Source organism: Caretta caretta, chromosome 10, assembly GCF_965140235.1.
Source record: "Caretta caretta isolate rCarCar2 chromosome 10, rCarCar1.hap1, whole genome shotgun sequence".
NCBI lineage: Eukaryota > Metazoa > Chordata > Testudines > Cheloniidae > Caretta > Caretta caretta.
This window is the reverse complement of record NC_134215.1, coordinates 7,886,668-7,905,522: the sequence shown is the minus strand read 5'-3', so window position 1 is coordinate 7,905,522 and position 18,855 is coordinate 7,886,668. Positions and strand designations below refer to the sequence as shown.

Below are 18,855 nucleotides of genomic sequence, written 5' to 3'. Positions count from 1 at the left end.
ATAATTCACTAGCAGCGAATGCTGCAACCAGCAGCGTCACAATAGCAGATGTCAGAGTAACAGCCGTGTTAGTCTGTATTCGCAAAAAGAAAAGGAGTACTTGTGGCACCTTAGAGACTAACCAATTTATTTGAGCATAAGCTTTCGTGAGCTACAGCTCACTTCATTGGATGCATTCAGTGGAAACTGCAGAAGACATTATATACACAGAGACCATGGAGGAGGTATTGTTTCATGGTCTCTGTGTATATAATGTCTTCTGCAGTTTCCACAGTATGCATCCGATGAAGTGAGCTGTAGCTCACGAAAGCTTATGCTCAAATAAATTGGTTAGTCTCTAAGGTGCCACAAGTACTCCTTTTCTTTTTGCGAATAGCAGATGGTTTCTTCCTGCCTTTACCATCAACAACTCCTTTTCCCCATCATTTTCTTCACAGCTTCTTTTCCCTGATAACCACTTAACCTTTCTAACTGCACCTGTCTGCATGTCATTTAGGTCAGTATGTTGACAATCACAGCCCACAATCCCATTCATATCTACAAGGAACCCTCAAAAAAAAAAAAAAAAGAAGAAGAAGAAGGCATCTCTTTTCGTTAGAAAAAGAACAGGAGGACTTGTGGCTCCTTAGAGACTCACAAATTTATTTGAGCATAAGCTTTCATGAGCTACAGCTCACTTCATCGGTTGCATAGAATGGAACATATAGTAAGATATATATATATATTACATACACACACACATACAGATAAGTTGGAAGTTACCATACGAACTGTGAGAGGCTAATTAGTTAAGATGAGCTATTATCAGCAGGAGAAAAAAAAACTTTTCTAGTGATAATCAAGCCACGCCATCAGGGGCTCATTCAACTGCACATCTACCAATGTGATATGTGCCTTCATATGCCAGCAATGCCCCTCTGCCATGTACATTGGCTAAACCGGACAGTCTCTATGCAAAAGAATAAATGGACACAAATCTGACATCAGGAATCATAACATTCAAAAACCGGTAGGAAAACACTTCAGCCTCTCTGGCCACTCAGTCAAAGATTTAAGGGTAGCAATTCTGCAACAGAAAAGCTTCAAAAACAGACTCCAACGAGAAACTGCTGAGCTTGAATTAATATGCAAACTAGATACCATTAACTTGGGTTGGAATAGAGACTGGGAGTGGCTGGGTCATTACACAGATTGAATCTATTTCCTTAAGCAAGTATCCTCACACCTTCTTGTCCACTGTCTAAATGGGCCATCTTGATTATCACTACAATTAACAAATTAGTTTCTCACAGTTTGTATGGTAACTTCCAACTTACCTGTATGTATGTGTGTATATATATATATATATATATATATATATAGATCTTCTTACTATATGTTCCATTCTATGCATCTGATGAAGTGGGCTGTAGCCCACGAAAGCTTATGCTCTAATAAATTTGTTAGTCTCTAAGGTGCCACAAGTACTCCTGTTCTTTTTGCGGATACAGACTAACACGGCTGCTACTCAGAAATCTTTTCGTTAGGTTTGCTCCCCTTGTTTGACAGCACTGTGTATATGGACAGCTTCTCTGTTTTGCTGATGGTCAGGTGCACTTCCTATCTCATGCCCTAGCACAACAAATTTGGGACAGATATTGCAACCCGCATACAATATATTCCCCAAAGATACTGTATTAAGGTTATGAATGGCTTATGTATCACTGTAGGCCAGGGATTGTACACAGCGACAGCGGGGAAAAGGGTTGCGTTTAGCTCCTCCAGGAACTCAAAACAGTGGGGGGTGATTAAGGTGAATCACGCAGGTTGTAAATGCCTCCGGAGAGGTACCTCACCCTGGGAAGACTTGCATAGGCTGGTTCAAACTGGGCTTTCTGGAGACCAGCGGCCAAAGAGAGGGCTTTCAGCATAAAAGGACTGTATTTAAATCGACTCAGGGCCTTTTTCCTGATCCAGCCAATGGACAGGACCTCCAGTTAAAGAGTTGTCCCAACCCATGCCAAAGGACTGGAAAAATTCTGGCTTCCTCGAGTTCCATAAGACACCTCTGGTAAGCATGTACCATGCATCTAGGAACTTAAAAAAAAATAATAATAATGTTTTCTCTGTGATGCTTTTACCTTAAGAACAAAGATGCTGGCTTCGAATGGGCTGTGGGGTAACTTGTAACTGCTGGCGATACACTGTTCATAGCGCTCAGAGAGAAAGCAAAGCCCAGATGCTGGTTGTTAGGTAGTCTGGCTTGCTGGGAATCCCGCAGTGTAATCCAGGGAGCCAGGCAGCCTTAAACCCCCACAGTCAGAAAGGAGAGAGATGAGAGTCTCCACCCAAGAGAGGTGATGGCTGGAAGCAGAGGCGCCAACTTCTAAATTTTCCCCGGGGAGGGGGATGGGACTCAACCCCCACTCAACCCCAGGTCCCACCTCCACTCCACTCCTTCCCCCAAGGCCCCACGCCCGCCCTGCCTCTTCCCACTCCTCCCCTGAGCTCACTCTATCCCTGCTCCTCCCCCTCCCTCCCAGCACCTAATGCACGCCACTGAACAGCTGTTCCACAGCGTGCAGGAGGCGCGGGGAGGGAGGGGGAGGAGTTGATCGGAGCGGGCTGCCAGCGGATGGGAGGCGCTGGTGAGGGGAGCTTGGCTGCCAGTGGGTGCTAAGCACCTGCTAATTTTTCTCTGACACGGAGTCGGCGCCTATGGCTGGGAGATAGAAACCTTAAGTGGGTGCCTTTGAGGGACCACGAAGAGGGAATACGGGTGCAGATACCCTGAACTGTGGCAGACATCACTCTCTCATGTCCTGCTCTAGGAGGTACATGCAGTGCTCATGGATACGGTTCCCCCAAACCCTGCAAGACTGTATTTTACCAGCAACGGCAGCAGGGGAGGAGAGAAAGCCTTATCAAATGTGTTTGTAAGAGGAATTTTAAATACTCCTGCCCAACACTCTTTAAAAGGGACATGCATTTTCAAAAAGTAGCCCATTTAAAAGAAATTCAAGTTGACAGTGTCCGTTTAAATGATACCACAGGGCCCTATGTTAGATCATCTGATTCACCCCCAGGTTATTCATTCACACCCAGTGTGGATCATGAATCATCAGCACTTCCAGCGATGACAAATTATCATCCGACTTTTCAGAGAAAATCACCTGCATTGGAGACGGCATCTCAGGAAAGCAGGAACCGCGTATGAGACGTCGGCCCAATAACACATCTCTTTGAATTCAGCCCACTCACAACAGGAAGTCCTAAAAGCAGCTCAGGAAAAGAGAGGCCTCCCTTCCATGCCCTTCTTGGGCAATGAGAGAGCAGCTGGGGCACCTGCCTACCGAGACTGTCAGTGTCCCCTTTGAGGAGGAAGATATGCCATCCCCCTTACAATCCAACCCGTGCTTAAGAAACGATCACCCACTGCAACCATCCTCTCCTAGTGTCTACCCTCCTATTCCTGAGCCAGCTAACTGAGCAGCTCACCAAGGCTCACCTCCTGCTCCATCTGGACACGGCCAATATCCTGGACTTCTCCTGATCAGCCCAGGGCATGGAGCTGAGCTGGCACGGGATTTCTCCTCTGGCCACGGGCATCCAACGCTCATTGCTAGACCTCTCAGCAGCATTTGAGATGGTCAGTTATGCAATCCCGCTGTCCTGCCTGAAAGACATGGCAGGGGTTGGCAAGATCCCATTGGGATGGCGTCATTCTCCTGGAATTGTCGAGTTTAGGAGAGAAACTTCAGCGTGCAGGAGACAGAGCTCAGCGATTGGCTCACAGATCTGGAACTCCTTCCCAGAAGACACCAGGATGGCCAGGAACCTTAGTGCCAGCAGAGCAAAATGTAAACCCCACTTACTTTGCCCAGCCCACACACCATAACACTCCATCTAAAAATAAAATCATACCAAAACCAACCAAAATCCAGCCTCTGATAGCCGAAGAAGTCTCTCTCTTTAGGTGTGAATGTTCACTTCATAACTTTGGGAGGTGTTCAGATACCATGGTGAGGGGGCAAGACATAGAAACCAAGAGAGAGAGGAAAGTAACTGGGACTTTAGCATACATATTCAGAAAGCACAGCAAAAAGAGAAACTAGAGGGATCAGGTGACAGCACTGGAGGGAGACTGTATTGAGTCCACACAGGGGAAAGATACCAACAATTAGGCTAATGCATTGGAGAGTCATTTTGGACATAAATTAAGAGGAGAATAAAGGCTCGTCAAGTCAGGCACTCTTAGGATAAATGTCGCAAACCTCTGGGGCGGCCAAACAGAAGATCAGAAAAGGTTTTTACAGGTAAGAGGCCCTGCGAGAACAAAGAACTTTGATCACGGAGAATTTTAATCTAACAGCAGTAACAATTGCACAAAAGCAATTAATTCTCTTACGCAGTTTGCTAAACAGTTCCCTTGGTCAGAGGCCATTCTGGAGCCATTTCCAAGAAATGAGCTGAGTTTGATAAAGAAGGTTCCAAATAGGAAGCACCTACTGTCTAAGGTGCAAAATATAGTTAGACCCAAGATATTCATTTCCAACTACACTAAAGACACACAAGGCTGTCGTTGCTTTTCACTGTCCTCTCTGTCCAGTGCAGCAAGATTTATTTCCACGACTGGAAGAAAAGCTAACACGCTGCAAAACTTTATTTTAACCTCTTGTGCTTTCTCCAGGGATGCTCTGTTCCCTCCCCATGACTTTGAGAGAGTCTTTTGCAACTGCAGTTAAAATAAAAAAATGCAGCTATTGAAAAAATTAACACCTGGTGGAGTCCACAGTTCATTCTTGCTCACAGATACCACTTGCCCACATAAGACATTCAATGGATTTGTTTTTTAAATGGCCAGCATTACAGTCTCAAGCTGGCATCTGAAACAACCACCAAAAAAACCCAAACCACAAGATGTTCTCTTTTTTGCTTCACTAACCACCGTGCATCCCCAAAGATTCTGGACTAGGAACCTGCCCAGTAACTTATTTAATGTATGAAGCACAGCTTGCTCTTTACTAGTTAGATTGGCTCTGCCACACTGAAGCAGACATGACTCAGAAAAAGAAAAGAAAGGAACAGAGAATGGAACAGCAAGACAGTGTTTTGCACTCACTTTCCTGACATAATCAGCCGTTGAGATTACAGCATCTCCATTAGGCAACGGGGCACTGCTTATGGTTTTCACGTTACATGTTGGTTGCTCTTTTGCCATCTGTGCTCTGTAGTCTTTTGAGCCTGCTGATGTCTTTATGGAAGTGCAGGGGCCAGAAATGAGGATTGAAAGCCATCATAACTTATCAAATCTTGAGCAAACAAACAAAGGTCAGCATTTACACTAGGGGCCTTGCAATACTGAAAGCAGGCTCATTTTGGAGAGGTGATGGCTCTTAACAAAACTCATCCGCACGTATCACCACCATTCTGACACCATAGCTCTCTCCACTCAAGATTACCTGGCAGAGGCATATGTTTGGACTAGAGCACCTTTTGAACCTACTCTGGTACCAACTAAAGGCAGTGGTTAAAACCCCCGAGTTCAGGCTCCCAACCAGGTCTGTAATGTCTGTGTAAATACAGTGAAATGGGAGGGGAGGCCCTGTGAACATGAGGTACTATGGCCTCAGATTTCTCTCAATGGGCCTGCCGGGGGGCCTAGAGCAGCTGGGCTGTGGAACCCAATTTCCTTGAAGGGGTAACAGACAGAAAGCCTGTGCCAGAGAAGCCAGGGGAAAAACAGTGCTGCAGTCTAAGGGAAGGTTAGGACCATGCTGTTCTAGCATAGGGGACCCGAACAACAGCCTGGGGAGTGTCCACAAAGGGAGCTCTACCAGGGCTGTGCATGCCAATGGTCAAGCCATGCCAACTAGTTTAGTAGTAGCTGGCACAGCCTCTGAAAATGTGGAGTACTCCACCTGTGAACTGGCTGTTGTATGTGTCAAAAACCAGATAGAAGGCTTTGTGCTGTATCCCAGAAAGCCAGCAACCAGCTCAGCTGTGAAACTGGTTGGTGAGACCGTTCCCCTGTGAAATCCAAACAGACTTCTCTCCGGAATACATAAGCTGAATACACACAAGACCCTTTTTATTGCCTTAAATTCAATTATGGTCTAAACTAATTACGAGCTTCCCTACATGAGTTTCAGCAACATGCGGTGGCCTTGAGGAATACAGGAGAGTGGGGGGCAGCGGGCAGTGTCATTTCTAAGAAGCAAAATCTGTCAAATCCATATACAAATTCCACTCATATTTTTATGCCATGGAAATTATCTGAAGTACTAACAATCCATTAGCTCTGACCCTGGCATAATTGGATCTGGGAATTTAGTTCAGACCCATCTTTAATTACTGCAGTGCAGCTAGAGTGACTCTAGCCTATCAACTCCTAGACAAAATGTGGCAAGGGGGAAGTCTGTAAGAATCTGTGTGTTACCTTCACTGAACTAACATTTAAGGACATATTACCGTAATGTACAGTGTCTCATCTATTCTATATCATTAGCTAACATAGGTATTATCAAGGCAGATCTCAGATAAAAGTTTAAACAGCCTGCTTGCTAAATGCACAGGTAATCCCTGCTCTTCTACACAGGAAATACTCTAACTTTTAATGAGTATGCACAGATTTGTTTCTTCTGGTCCTGAAGATTAAAAAAATGCCTACAGCAGCAGCTGAACATGCACCGTACTTCGCAAACAGATTATTATGAAGACTCTCCAATTATTCCGGTACGAAGTCAGTTAGGGTAAATAACCTTAAGAGAGAGCAGAACAAGAAAACATGATGCTTAAAGGCTGCTAACAGAGATCATTTGATTCTAGTAACTAAACACAAAGCGATTCTGCTTTCCCCCGTTTGTTTTCAATACAGAATTCAAAACTTACCCTCCATATACGCACCCCAACCCATTGGTGAAAGATGCTAGAGCTAGATGGATATCCTCTAGACATGCAACAGGGACAAGACAGACCACAACAGTGTGAGCTTCCCTAATCATCCTGCCTTTCCAGTGCACCTCAGTCCTAACTTAGAGGGATCATCTCTCAGAGCGAGAGGGTCTCTCATTCCCCATGCCACTCTTTGACTTTTCAGTGCCATTACCAGAGAGGAAGGATGACCCAATGGTTAAAGGGCTAGCTGCAGATTTGGAGACATGGGTTCAGTTCCCTGCTGTGCCCTTGGGCAATTTGCTTAGTCTCACTGTGCCTCAGTTTCCCATCAGTAAAATAGGTGTATAGGACTGGGGCATAAGCAGTCTGCCTAGTGGTCACTGCTAGGCTGATGTCACCGAATCAAGAATGGCCATGAGGCAGTAGGTGAACAGGGATCATAGTAACCGCTAACGCCGGGATCAAAAGACCAGGGTCAGAGACCAGAGATCAGGACTATTTATCAGGCTGAAGTGAGGAGGCAAAAGTCGGGGTCAGAGACAGCAAATCAGAAAGCAAAGACAACGCAAGGTGGAGAGCTGCAGCAAGCCAGAATGTCTGCGTGGTTGCCCAGACAACTTCCTGGGGAACCCTCCAGGGTTAAATAGTAACCTTGGGTCACACTGCAATTAAACACCTGCAACTGGCCCACGTCAGCCGACTCAAGCTCATGGGGCTCAGGCAAAGGGGCTGTTTAACTGCACGGTAGACATTCCGACTCAGGCTGGTTCCCAGGCTCTGGGACCCCATAAGAGGTGAAGGTCCCAGAGCCCAGACTTCAGCCCAAGCCTGAACATCTACACTGCCCCATAGCCCAAGCCCGAGTCAGCCGACACGGGCCAGCCGCGGGTGTTTAACTGTAGCGTAGACATACCCTCAGAGGGCAGCAGACTGTTGTTGCTCTGGCCCCTTTGGGTGGTACTTCCTGCAGCGCTCAATCTCCATGATGTTCCTTGGATGTGGCTCTACACGGCCTCCTGGTAGCAACATGGGAACATCAGCTGCCCTAGGCGTCTCAGACCCGGGTTCCAGTGCTAAAAGGGGGATAACAGCACCACCCTACCTCACAGGGGTGTTGTAAAGTACTCAAATACTGTGGTAACAGAGACCACATAAGTACTTAAAATAGCTGAGGGGAGGTTTTCAAAGGCTTAAGCGGCAGTGGGATTTGGGCACTTCACTCCCATAGGTTCCTTCAAACGTCCCAGCCTTAATGTCCGTTGTACCAGGGATCTTTGCCACAAGGACTCTTGTCCACTGAGAGAGAGGCCATCAACTCACTTAACGCTCTGCAGTTGGATGAAAGGTGCTGCATACCCAGGGGTGTCCCTAGGCGGTGGCAGGTCCCGGGACATAGGTGCAGAGTTTTTAATCTGCCAGGGGGCTCCCCCCCACTCCACCCCTTCCCCCAAGGTCCCTCCCTGCCCTGCTTCTTCCCGCCTCTTCCTGCCCCTGCCCAGTTCCTTCCCCTCCCCAAAGCAGGCTGTGCCCCCGTTCCTCTCCCCTCCCCGGCACTGCCTTCTGATGCCGCGAAATATTTGATCTGCAGCAGGTGGTAGGCGCTGAGAGGGAGGCGCTGATCGGCAGGGCCCACCAGAGGGCAGGAGGTGCTGGGGGGAGGGGGAGGTTCTGGTAGGGGGGGGCTCTTCCTCACCTGCCCCGCCCACCCTTTCACTCCCCTCCCACCTCACCTCCCCACCCACTTCCTCAGGATTTTTTCAAAGCGCAGCCCCTTCCCAAGTGTGGGGCCTGGGGCGGTCACCCAGATTCGCCATACCCCAGGGACGGCTCTGTGCATAACCTGCCAAGGACCCAAGGGTGAATTATTCTTTACACCGCTGAAGCATGCAAAGTGCACCATGTGTTTTTCGAACATCAAGGAAGCCCCCGCCCCAGAGAGCCGGTGTTTTATTTTGGGGATTGGGTTTCTTTTTTTAAAAAAACAGACGGATACATTGAGAAGTTAAGCAACCTGTCAAGGATGAAACAGCGTGTCAGTGGCAAGGTTTGGGAAAGCGCACAGCTCTCCTGCCACTCAATCCACTGCTCCGTCTCAACACCACTTCACGTAAGCACTTGTTCGTAACTTAGGCTCTATTCCAACCAGTGAGCGAAAGACATAAGAAATCTATTGATCTTACATTTGTATAGGGTTAGGGTCCCCTTATCGTAGTATCTGAATACAATCTTCAAAGTATTTACCCTCACATGCCCTCTGGGAGGCAGGGCAGGACTATTGGCCCACGTGTACAAATGGGGAACTGAGATCCAAAGGCCCAGATCCCAGGTTTGCACCCAAACTACTGAGCCACCCTTTTTCTCTGTAGAACAGGGATACAAAGCAAGAAAGTTTGAACCTCAGTGACTAATACAGTTAAACAAGGCCACCGTGAAATATTTCTGATTTTCCTGTTTACTCCCCACCCTTCCTGCCTTGGAAATAGAAATATTTTTGTTTCCTTCTTTGATTTTATTTTTTCCTTAGTTGCGGGGGGGGGAGGGGGAAAGGGCGGGGGTCTGGGTTTGGCTCCAAAATTTGGCTGGTTTGGCATAATAGGAAGATGGCTTTTCAAAGAGAAGTGGGGCATGATATTGCCAGCCCAGTTTCCATAGTCACTATCCCTGATCCCTGCTTTAACTTGAAGTGATAGAATAGGGTCCTTACCAATGGCTCCGTATAAAGTTAAGCAGCAGGATGACAGCGCCCAGGCAGTAACATGCAGTATATGGAGAGCCACAGACTCTACTGAGAACTCGGGTTTTGTGTTCCCATCTTGCTACCTAAACGGACAAAAAACAAAGGGCGTTTGAGGCAGTGAGACACATGTTGCTTTTATTTTAGTGCTGACAATGCTACCCCCGTACTAGACACAGGCTTTTATAAGAACTAAAAAGTACCAGGAGCCGAATGATCATTTAATAATTGATTAGAAAGGAGCAGAAGATATTGAACTGACTTGGCTTAAAAAGAACACATTAGAGAACACCCCTTTCTAAATTCTGTAACCCTCTTGGGAGCCTCCCTTAAACCCCAGTAGTGCATACATTTTTCCATCAGGTTAGAACCTCAATGACTTGTTCACAGGGAAGCCTGGAGAGTCTAAAACACACTAGCCAGGACTGTTGCTACTGTGTAGAGAGGGGGAAATATTAAGGTGGTATTTTCTTTTTCTACCGCTCAATTTATTCTCCTTGTTCATGCCAATCCTTCCATACTTTCCCAATTCTATTGCCCTGGATCAGATAAGCCATGGCCCAATTTACGGCAATTCCTTGCCTGCTCCCATACTTTATTTTGGCTTTTGAAGCCATTCAAAAATACAAACTCCAGGCCTCACAAGCTAAAACTCTTGTCACTAGAGGAGAGAAGTGATGCTGAGCGACTGAGTTAGGTCACACTAAATGAGCTTGTACGTCTGGGCTTGGGCTGTGCAAAGGCAAACACAAGTGGCCAAGAGGGGGAAATTCAGCTTGTACAGTTTCCCCTCCCAGTTCTGGCACCTCACTAAGACCCTGCTCTAAAGCCCACTAAAGTCAATGGGAATTTTTCCTCTGATTTCAAAGGCTTTGGATTGGGCCCCAACCCCGCCGAGGTATCGCTCCCTCAGGCTGATCCTCTGCAGGATAATTTGAGGCGGAGTTCAGGGATCTGATGCCAGATGTACATTTTATCTCAAACTCCTGTGAACCAATATATTCCTTAAATGACAGATACACACTTCAGATAAACCCACTGGTTTATCTCTGCATGTCCATTGTGCCTTTGCCTGTTAGTAATTCCCAGTTTTAATCACTGGGGTCTTCTCTATTCTCCTGTGTCATCCTTGTCCATTGCTATCTAGAACCATTACATATAAGAGAAGAGGTTTAGAAAACATGATCTATGGGAAAAGGCTGAAAGAATTGGACATGTTTAGTCCAGAGAAGGCTGAGGGGGGACATGATAACAGTCTCCAAATAGGTAAAAGATTGTTGTGAAGAGGATGGTGATCAAGTGTTCTCCATGTCCTCCAAGGGTAAGACAAGAAGGAAACGGCTTAGCTTACAGCTAGGGAGATTTAGGTTAGATATTAGGAAAAACTCTCTCACTATAAGGATAGTTAAGCAATAGAACACGTTACGTGGGAGGTTGTGGAATCCCCATCACTGGAAGCTTTTAAGAACAGGTTAGACAAACATTTGTCAGGGATAAATTAGACATATTTAGTGTCTGTCTACACTTAAAATGATACAGCAGGACTGCTGCTTCGCTGTAGTGCTTCAGTGTAGACACTACAGCGACGGGAGACATTCTCCCGTCACAATCCACCTCCTGGGTCGGCAGAAGAATTCTTCCATTGACCTGGCACTGTCTACAGCTGGGGTTAGGTTGGCATAGCTACATCTCTGGGGGCGTGAATTTTTCACAGTGCTGAGAGACGTAATTATGCAGATATAAGGTTTCAGCATAGATCAGCCCTTAATCTTGACTCCGCACACAGGGATGGAGTAAAGGACCTCTTGACCCTAGATGACCCTTACAGCCCTACAGGTCTAAGATTCTAGTATATGTTTTTTGTTAGTAATGGTTCTGTATTCATTCACGCGCACCCACACATGCGTAGTGTATCCCCGGACAATGAATTAACACGCAGTAGAGCAATGCTGTTTTCAATTTCCATTGATTTCTGAGGCAGCACAGATGCAATGAGGCTGTATAGACAAACAAACAGCAGAACCTCTACCCCAGAGATCTTATGATCTAAAGAGCATTGCTCCTCAATCATCTGGGAATTCATCAATGGATCACCAATGGGAATTTTTTCCAGTGACTTCAACAGAATTTGGATCAGGCCCACACACAGGATTGGCACCAGCCCAAGTTCACTACATACAGATAACATGTAACATGTTTGGGAAGTGGCTGCAGCTATGTCAGTGGCATATTTAGGACCAAATTCACCTCTAAGAAGTGAATGTCGTGCCTTTGATTTCAACGAAGTTTCACCTATTTACACCAGGACTGAACATGGCCCACCTTGCATGCGTCTTGCAACTCCATCTATGTATATATTCTAAGTGTATTTGATAAATGACCAGTTCATAGAAGCAGAGAGCAGGGAATTTGAAAGGCAATGTTGGTCCAAAAGCACAAAGTGCGACCTCTTGCGAGTGAGGCAGGCTTCGCCAGGCGAAGAGATGCAACACTCAGATAAGCAGGGCACTGGTTTTGCATGCCAAGAGTTGATTCAATTAGTTATACAACGATAGTCATTAGTGGATCTGTAATTTCAGGACAGAGAAATCAGATTTATAGTCTCTTGCTTGCTGGTATAAATAGTTTGTATTTTAAATTGAATTTAAAGCTCAGTGCGTCACGCTGCTGCTAAAAAGGGACCTGCTATTTGAATCAGTCAAAGGAAGAAACCAGGTCGGATGAGTTACCACCTTTTGAATTTTTTTTAAAAAAAGGACCACAACAGGTGATTGAGTCATGGGGGGGAATGTAGCCATATGCTGGTAATTTATGCAAACTTCCTAATACTGATGCTTTCAATGGGAATTATTCTGGCTGCACTCAGTTGGATTGTGACTTGAGGCTTATTTTGGAAGCTTTTAACACATCCAGAGAGTACTTCGCTCGGGGAGTAGGTCAAATGCAAATCAGGACACACACACACACACACACTTCCTACGGCGCCTAGATTGGCAAGGCTGCCCCTGCTGGATCAGAGTGGAGTGCATCAGTTAGTCTCTCCTGAAATACAAATCTTTGGAGGTCTACCTAGACAACCATGGTGGTCCCTTCTGGCCTTTACAAAACAAAACAAAAAACCCTCTGCATCTCTGATAAATTTTCAATTAATTTCAGCTGAGAACGAACACCTGACAGGTAGATTTCAAACGCTTCAAGGTAGAGATTGTCTCTTGCTATGTGTTTGCACAGCACCTAGCACAACAGGGCCCCACCCCAGTGTGTTGGGGGCCTCTAGGTGCTACCCCACTCCAAATAATAAATGATACAAACCACAAAAATGAATGTTAAGTGATTTGGGGTATACTAGATGACTATTACTTCTACAGCACCTCCTCCTGCTGTCCAGATACCTCAGCGATACATGAGTACGGAGTGGCTAGAAGGATCTCAAAGTGCAATAGTCACACAAATTCTCTGCTGCCATGCCTTCTTTTACTTAGCTGCAGTCACAACCGCAGAGAATCTGACCCTACATCTATAGTATCACAGTGCCCTTGTGAGGGAGGTAGCTAAGTCTTGCAGATTGAATAAGGGGTTTTGTGGCTTGCCCAAAGGTCACACAACAAAAGTCTGGGTGTAGACAACAGTTAAATCCAGGTCTCCTAAAATTTAGGTTGACCTTGCTACGTCACAATGGGGGTGTGAGAAAAAATTCACACCCCTGAGAGCCATATTTAAGCCAACTTAAGCCCCACTGTAGACAGCACTAGGTCAATGGAAGAATTTAGCTACCGCCCCTCAAAGAGGTAGATTTATTACCGCGATGGAAGAACCTCTTCCATCACAGTGATGTGTCTAAACCAGGGGCGCCAGAACAGGGGAGGTCAGGGGGCCAGGGCCAACCCACTTTTTACCAGCCATACGGGCAAGCGACGCGGGGAGAGGATGAAGAGGAGTGAGTGGAGTGTGGGGTCTTGGGGGAATAGGTGGCACGAGGGCAGGGCCTTGGGGAGAGGAGCTGTGCGAGAGCGGGGGCTCGGGGAGAAGAGGTGCTGTGAGGGCAGGGCCTTGGGGGCAGCACAGTGGGGGCGGGGCCTGGGAGGCAACGGGCAGTGCAGTGGAGGCGGGGCCTCGGGGGCAGCACGGCAGTGGCATGGTTCGGGCATCTGTCCCCCCAATTTTAGGACATTTCCACTGCTCCCGATCTAACCTATAGCAGCACAGCTGCAGAGCTTCTAGTGGAGACATAGCCCAAGACTTTCACTACCTGGTCATGCTTCCCCCACTCTTGATAAGTCCAGTGATGACTGAAAGTTATCTGTGTAACATTTTCCAACACTCAGAATAAAAGTAATGCAGTAGGAGCCTCTTGAAAGCATGCTCTAGGGTCCAATGTACTCGGTCTCATTTCTTGTTAAACTTTTTTACATTGACTCGAACATCCTGGCAATATTCCAAGTGATCCAATGTTTCCCCACAAACCATGATTCATACTCGATTTGAGCCCTTTTCCAGCGATTTGTACAAATGCTCAAAACACAAGTAAAGGGAAAAAAAACAAAACACAGCTCAAATGGCTGCCACTGAAGCGAACAAGAAATTGATTTGGATTGCCTGGTCTTTTATAGGTGCAAAAATCTTATAGCATTTATTTCATAGAATCATAGAATCACAGAATATCAGGGTTGGAAGGGACCTCAGGAGGTCATCTAGTCCAACCCCCTGCTCAAAGCAGGACCAATCCCCAACTAAATCATTTAATTTGAGCAAGACTGTAAAAATCAGATTACAAACGTGACATCCACTTCAAAAGCAGCTTTGGCTCTCAAATTTGCTTAAACATTTAATCAACTGGAAATGCTATTTATTGCTCTGTTAAGGCACTGACAATAGCCTTTCATTAATATGTAGTGTTTGTTCCAGGGAAATGGATTTTATTCCATCATCCAAGCGAGGTGACTTTTAAATGTGTTACATTTTAATTTGCTCCGGCTTTGAAATAGAGGCTTGGTTCTATTTGATGGGACTCCATTTTTATATTCGGTTTACCACAGATGTACAGCATGAAACCAGATGCCTCTGAGCCCGAGATATCTTTGCCATCGCTATGCTAATCCAACCGTCTAGGTCCTTATCTGACCCTCATTTCCACAGTATCGGAGCCCCTCACAATCATTAGTGAATGTAGCCTTACAATGCACCAATGAGGCAGAGGTGAAAGTAAACCGGTACACCCGGTACGGCGTACCGGCAAGAGCCCATACTGGGGCAGCCCGCCTTCCCCAGGCAGGGCCGGTTCTAGGCACCAGCAACGCAAGCAGGTGCTTGGGGCAGTACATTTCTAGGGGCAGCATTCCAGCGCCGGCCATGCCGCCCCTAGAAATGTGCCCCCGCTGCCCCAGCTCGCCTCCGCTCTGCCCCCGGCCGCTCCCCTGAGCACGCTGCCGCCACTCCGCTTCTGTCTGGCGCGGCAAACCTGGGAGGGAGGGAGGAGAAGCCGAGCGGCGGCACGTTCACGGGAGGCGGCGGTGGTGGAGCAGAGGCGAGCTGGGGCGGGGAGCAGTTCGTCTACCCTCCCCCCCTGTTACTTCCTGCGCTCTCCCCCCACCCTTGCTCCCCTCCGCTCTGCCTGCTCCCCTGCTTGCCTGAGAGGGAGGGGGGAGAAGTGGAGCGGCAGTGTGTTCAGGGGAGCAGGCAGGGCGGAGGTGAGCTAGGGTTGGAGGGGGGAGCCACAGGAAGCAATGGCGGGGGCAGAAATGCTGCATGCCTGGGGGAGGAGGCGGGGCCAGGGATTTGGGGAAGGGCTAAATTGGGGCGGAGCTGGGGGCACGAAAAAAAACCAGGGGCAGCCAAAAATTTTTTTGCTTGGGGTGGCAAACATCCTAAAGCCGGCCCTGTCCCCAGGGGCAATTTAAAGGGTCTGGGGTTCCCAGCAGTGGCTGGAGCCCCAGGCCCTTTAAATTGCTTCCAGAGCCCCGCTACTCCATGGCTCCGGGGGCTATTTAAAGGACCGGGGTGGTAGAAGCACCACAGGCCCTTTAAATAGTCCCCCAGCCCTGGGGTAGCGGGGGCTCCAGGGACTATTTAAAAGGCCGAGTCTCCAGCTGCCTCTGCCGCCCTGGTCCTTTAAATAGCCACTGGAGCCTCGCCGCTTCCCCAGGGCTCCGGCGACTAATTAAAGGACGGGGCAGTAGAAGCAGGGGAGCCCTGGGCCCTTTAAATAGCCCCCGGAGCTCCGGGCTGCTGCGGCTACCCCGGTGGGGGGGGGGAGGGAGAAGGAGGGGCGGCACTTACCTTACAGGGTGGGCTGGGGATGGCTCTGACCCCCTCAGCCCCACCCCTTCTGGGGGCCAGAGCTGGCCCCAGCATACCGGTAAGTTACTCGACTTATTTTCACCCCTGCAATGAGGTAAGGAAGGATTAGCATTGTGTAGAAACAGGACTACATCAATGTACACTACCTTTAAGTTCACACCAGGAGGGTTTACATGCGGCAACCAGAATGCAACACAGTACAGCGCTCTACAGTTCACATCCCCATAGTCTGGACTGCGGTGCCTTGTAGACGAGGCCCAAGTGACTTGTCCAAAGCCGCACAGGGAGCACGTGCCAGAGCTGGAAAATAAACCCAGATCTCCTGACACCGAAGTTTGGTGCTTTCACTACCAAGCCACCCTGATGCCCATAAGGGACAGACAGGATGGCCTGTGTGTTTTAACGTGTTCGCCCTTGGTGTGTAGCAAGCACCGTCTCCCGCTTGCAGAGGTGTGCTCCAGCACACGGCACATGTAAGGAAAGGGGTGCCGGGATCTGTGGGTGCTCTTGAGCTGGTCTCCAATTCATTCTGCCCCTTTCCCTGGGTTTAGGGGAGGAAGAGTGAAGGGGGGAGGATTTGTCCCTAGACCTAGCGTATATTGCCTCATTCACCACACAAGGAATTCTACCGATGCAGTGTTTAGGAAATGATACACCGTGAACTCTTTTCACACTGGCAGAGGGGCCATCCAGCTGACGGGCAGGTAAAACAAGCATAATTAGCGTGATGTGTCATTAACATAATTCATGATAACAAAAGCTTGTGAAGGGTTATTAAATTTCATGTTTCAGGCCATTCTCTAACTAGTAGACACCAGGATGAGACCTAGAGGGGCAGGGGAGCAAATCACCCCACATCTGCCAGCTGCAGGGTTCTTACACCTTCCTTCGAAGCATCTGGTGCTGCCATTGTTGGAGACAGGACATTGGGATAGATGGACCTTGGTTCTGATCCAGTTTGGCAACTCCTAGGTTTCTAAGCTGTAGTCAGTGCAACTGAGTTAAAAATATAATGAAAGCTACTGAGGGCTAGCTGCTCCTAGTTGGCTTAGCCCCAAAGGGAGGCAAAGGAGGAAGTCTGGGGCAGAGCAGAGTGCCCTGCTGATCTCATGGATCCTAGGGGATCTGCCAAAGATCAGAGCCACCCTGCCTCCAAGCCCCCGAGCTGTAGGGGAGCACAATCCCAGAAATCATGCTGTCCGCTGGCAGATGCCATTCATGGATGGATTTAATCTGAGGCAAGGGAGCCCACAAGAGTCAAGGCAGACTAAGTCCACACTGACTTCCATATGGTTAGAGGGGAAGGCAGAAACATCTCTTTATGGACTCACTCTGCTGGGCCCTGCTACCTACACCTCGCGGGAGTAAAGGGCAGTATAGCATCTGAGTTGATCCTTGTAAATTAATAAAATCCTTGCAACTCTACCAGAAGACCCCTAGCAATGCACGGTTTGCTCGCCTGTACATCACCTGCACAAAGCTCTTGAGTATCTGGCGTTATCTTGCTCATAAGTCGAACACAAGACTTCAGTGCAAATCTGGGGAAAGGAATCACCTTTCAAGCCACCTGTCTGTGCTTCTGCTTTTTGTGGCCTAGAGGATGCCTACATCTGGCCGTTCTGAACCCCCGAATTGCATGTGTGCTATGACAACAAACACTGATTGCTGCTGGATGGTTTCCTTGAATCATTCATTTTCCCCTTAAGTCTAGAGGATCCAATGAACCAGCATATGCTTTTCTCAAATGGCTGCTGGACTAAGATTGGAGACAGGGTGTATAACCCATAACCACCCAGCAACAAACCGTGGTAAGTAGATGTCCGCAGTTGGTCGGATTATATTTAGCTGTGGCTGTCACTGGTGACTGCATTAATAAATCACCCCAAGTTGTATCATTTAACTGACCTGACACCAATTCCCTCCCCTCTGACTTGTCAGTTCAGCTACTGACAAGGCCCAGCAGGCACACTTCCACATAACTGAAGAAGGACTTGAGAATGAAATGGATGCTCAGCCAGGATTGGACATTACTACTCTGTGTGTTGTCAAAGCGACAGCCGTCTGCCGTGAGGGAATGAAAGTATTAGCAATGCTTCAACTAGACATCCTTGGCAGCTGGAGACTCAACCAGCAGGAGCTCTTCTAAGTCTCTATCTACATTCATCACAGTTTGTACCTACGACCATCACCTGCACCCTCACAACAGGGGGTGTTCTCATCCATCAGCAAGAGTTCTGAAGGCATTTACTACACTGCCATCAGGACTCATGTTCCACTGTCAGCAAGAACGTGATCAGCAGAAGCTCTGGGCAGTAGAGGCAAGAAAAAAAAAAAAGAACAGAACAGAAACCGCAAATTAATTTGTACAAGCTGATAATTGTAGCTGCTATCTGTATGAAATCTCTAATGAGTTTATTTAAATATGTTCTCCGTGCAGATCATACAGGAATTATCAAGGTATTTTTGCAGATGAGATATTGCCATGCAGTCTTCGACAGACCAAGTGCTGAGTAGGAGACATTAATTAGCTGCTTAAACAGTAATTGACTTGCTGTTACAATTAGCCATCATCTCACCTTGATAGTATTCCATAGTATAGTAAAAGAATAGATATCAAGAATCCATTTGAGGGTCTGGTTTTCTGAATTAATCTTTCAGATTAAGACCATTCCCCTTTAGGTGCACGTCTGCCTCCCCCGGTGCCATTGAAAGAACAGACGCAAGAGGAAAAGAGAGCAGGATTGCCTTGAATGAAGGAGTGCGTTCATGTCCCTCTGACTTTCTAAAGGGACAGGGAGGGATAGCTCAGTGGTTTGAGCATTGGCCTGCTAAACCCAGGGTTGTGAGTTCAATCCTTGAGGGGGCCATTTAGGGATCTGGGGCAAAAATTGGGGATTGGTCCTGCTTTGAGCAGGGGGTTGGACTAGATGATCTCCTGAGGTCCCTTC

General features: G+C 47.6%; 1 protein-coding gene across 5 annotated transcripts in view; it reads right to left on the bottom strand.

Moving 5' to 3' along the window:
• PEMT (phosphatidylethanolamine N-methyltransferase) overlaps positions 1-18,855 on the bottom strand; it is a 90,402-nt gene that overhangs the window by 39,070 nt on the left and 32,477 nt on the right. For 4 of the 5 annotated variants that reach the window (XM_048866630.2, XM_048866629.2, XM_075117579.1 and 1 more), the window contains one exon: positions 9,581-9,696. In XM_048866630.2, the coding sequence (XP_048722587.1) occupies positions 9,581-9,696 (116 nt within the window). Of the gene's footprint in view, positions 1-9,580; positions 9,697-15,886; positions 15,992-18,855 lie in introns of those variants that run through there. The other variant, XM_048866632.2, reaches the window with a different exon arrangement.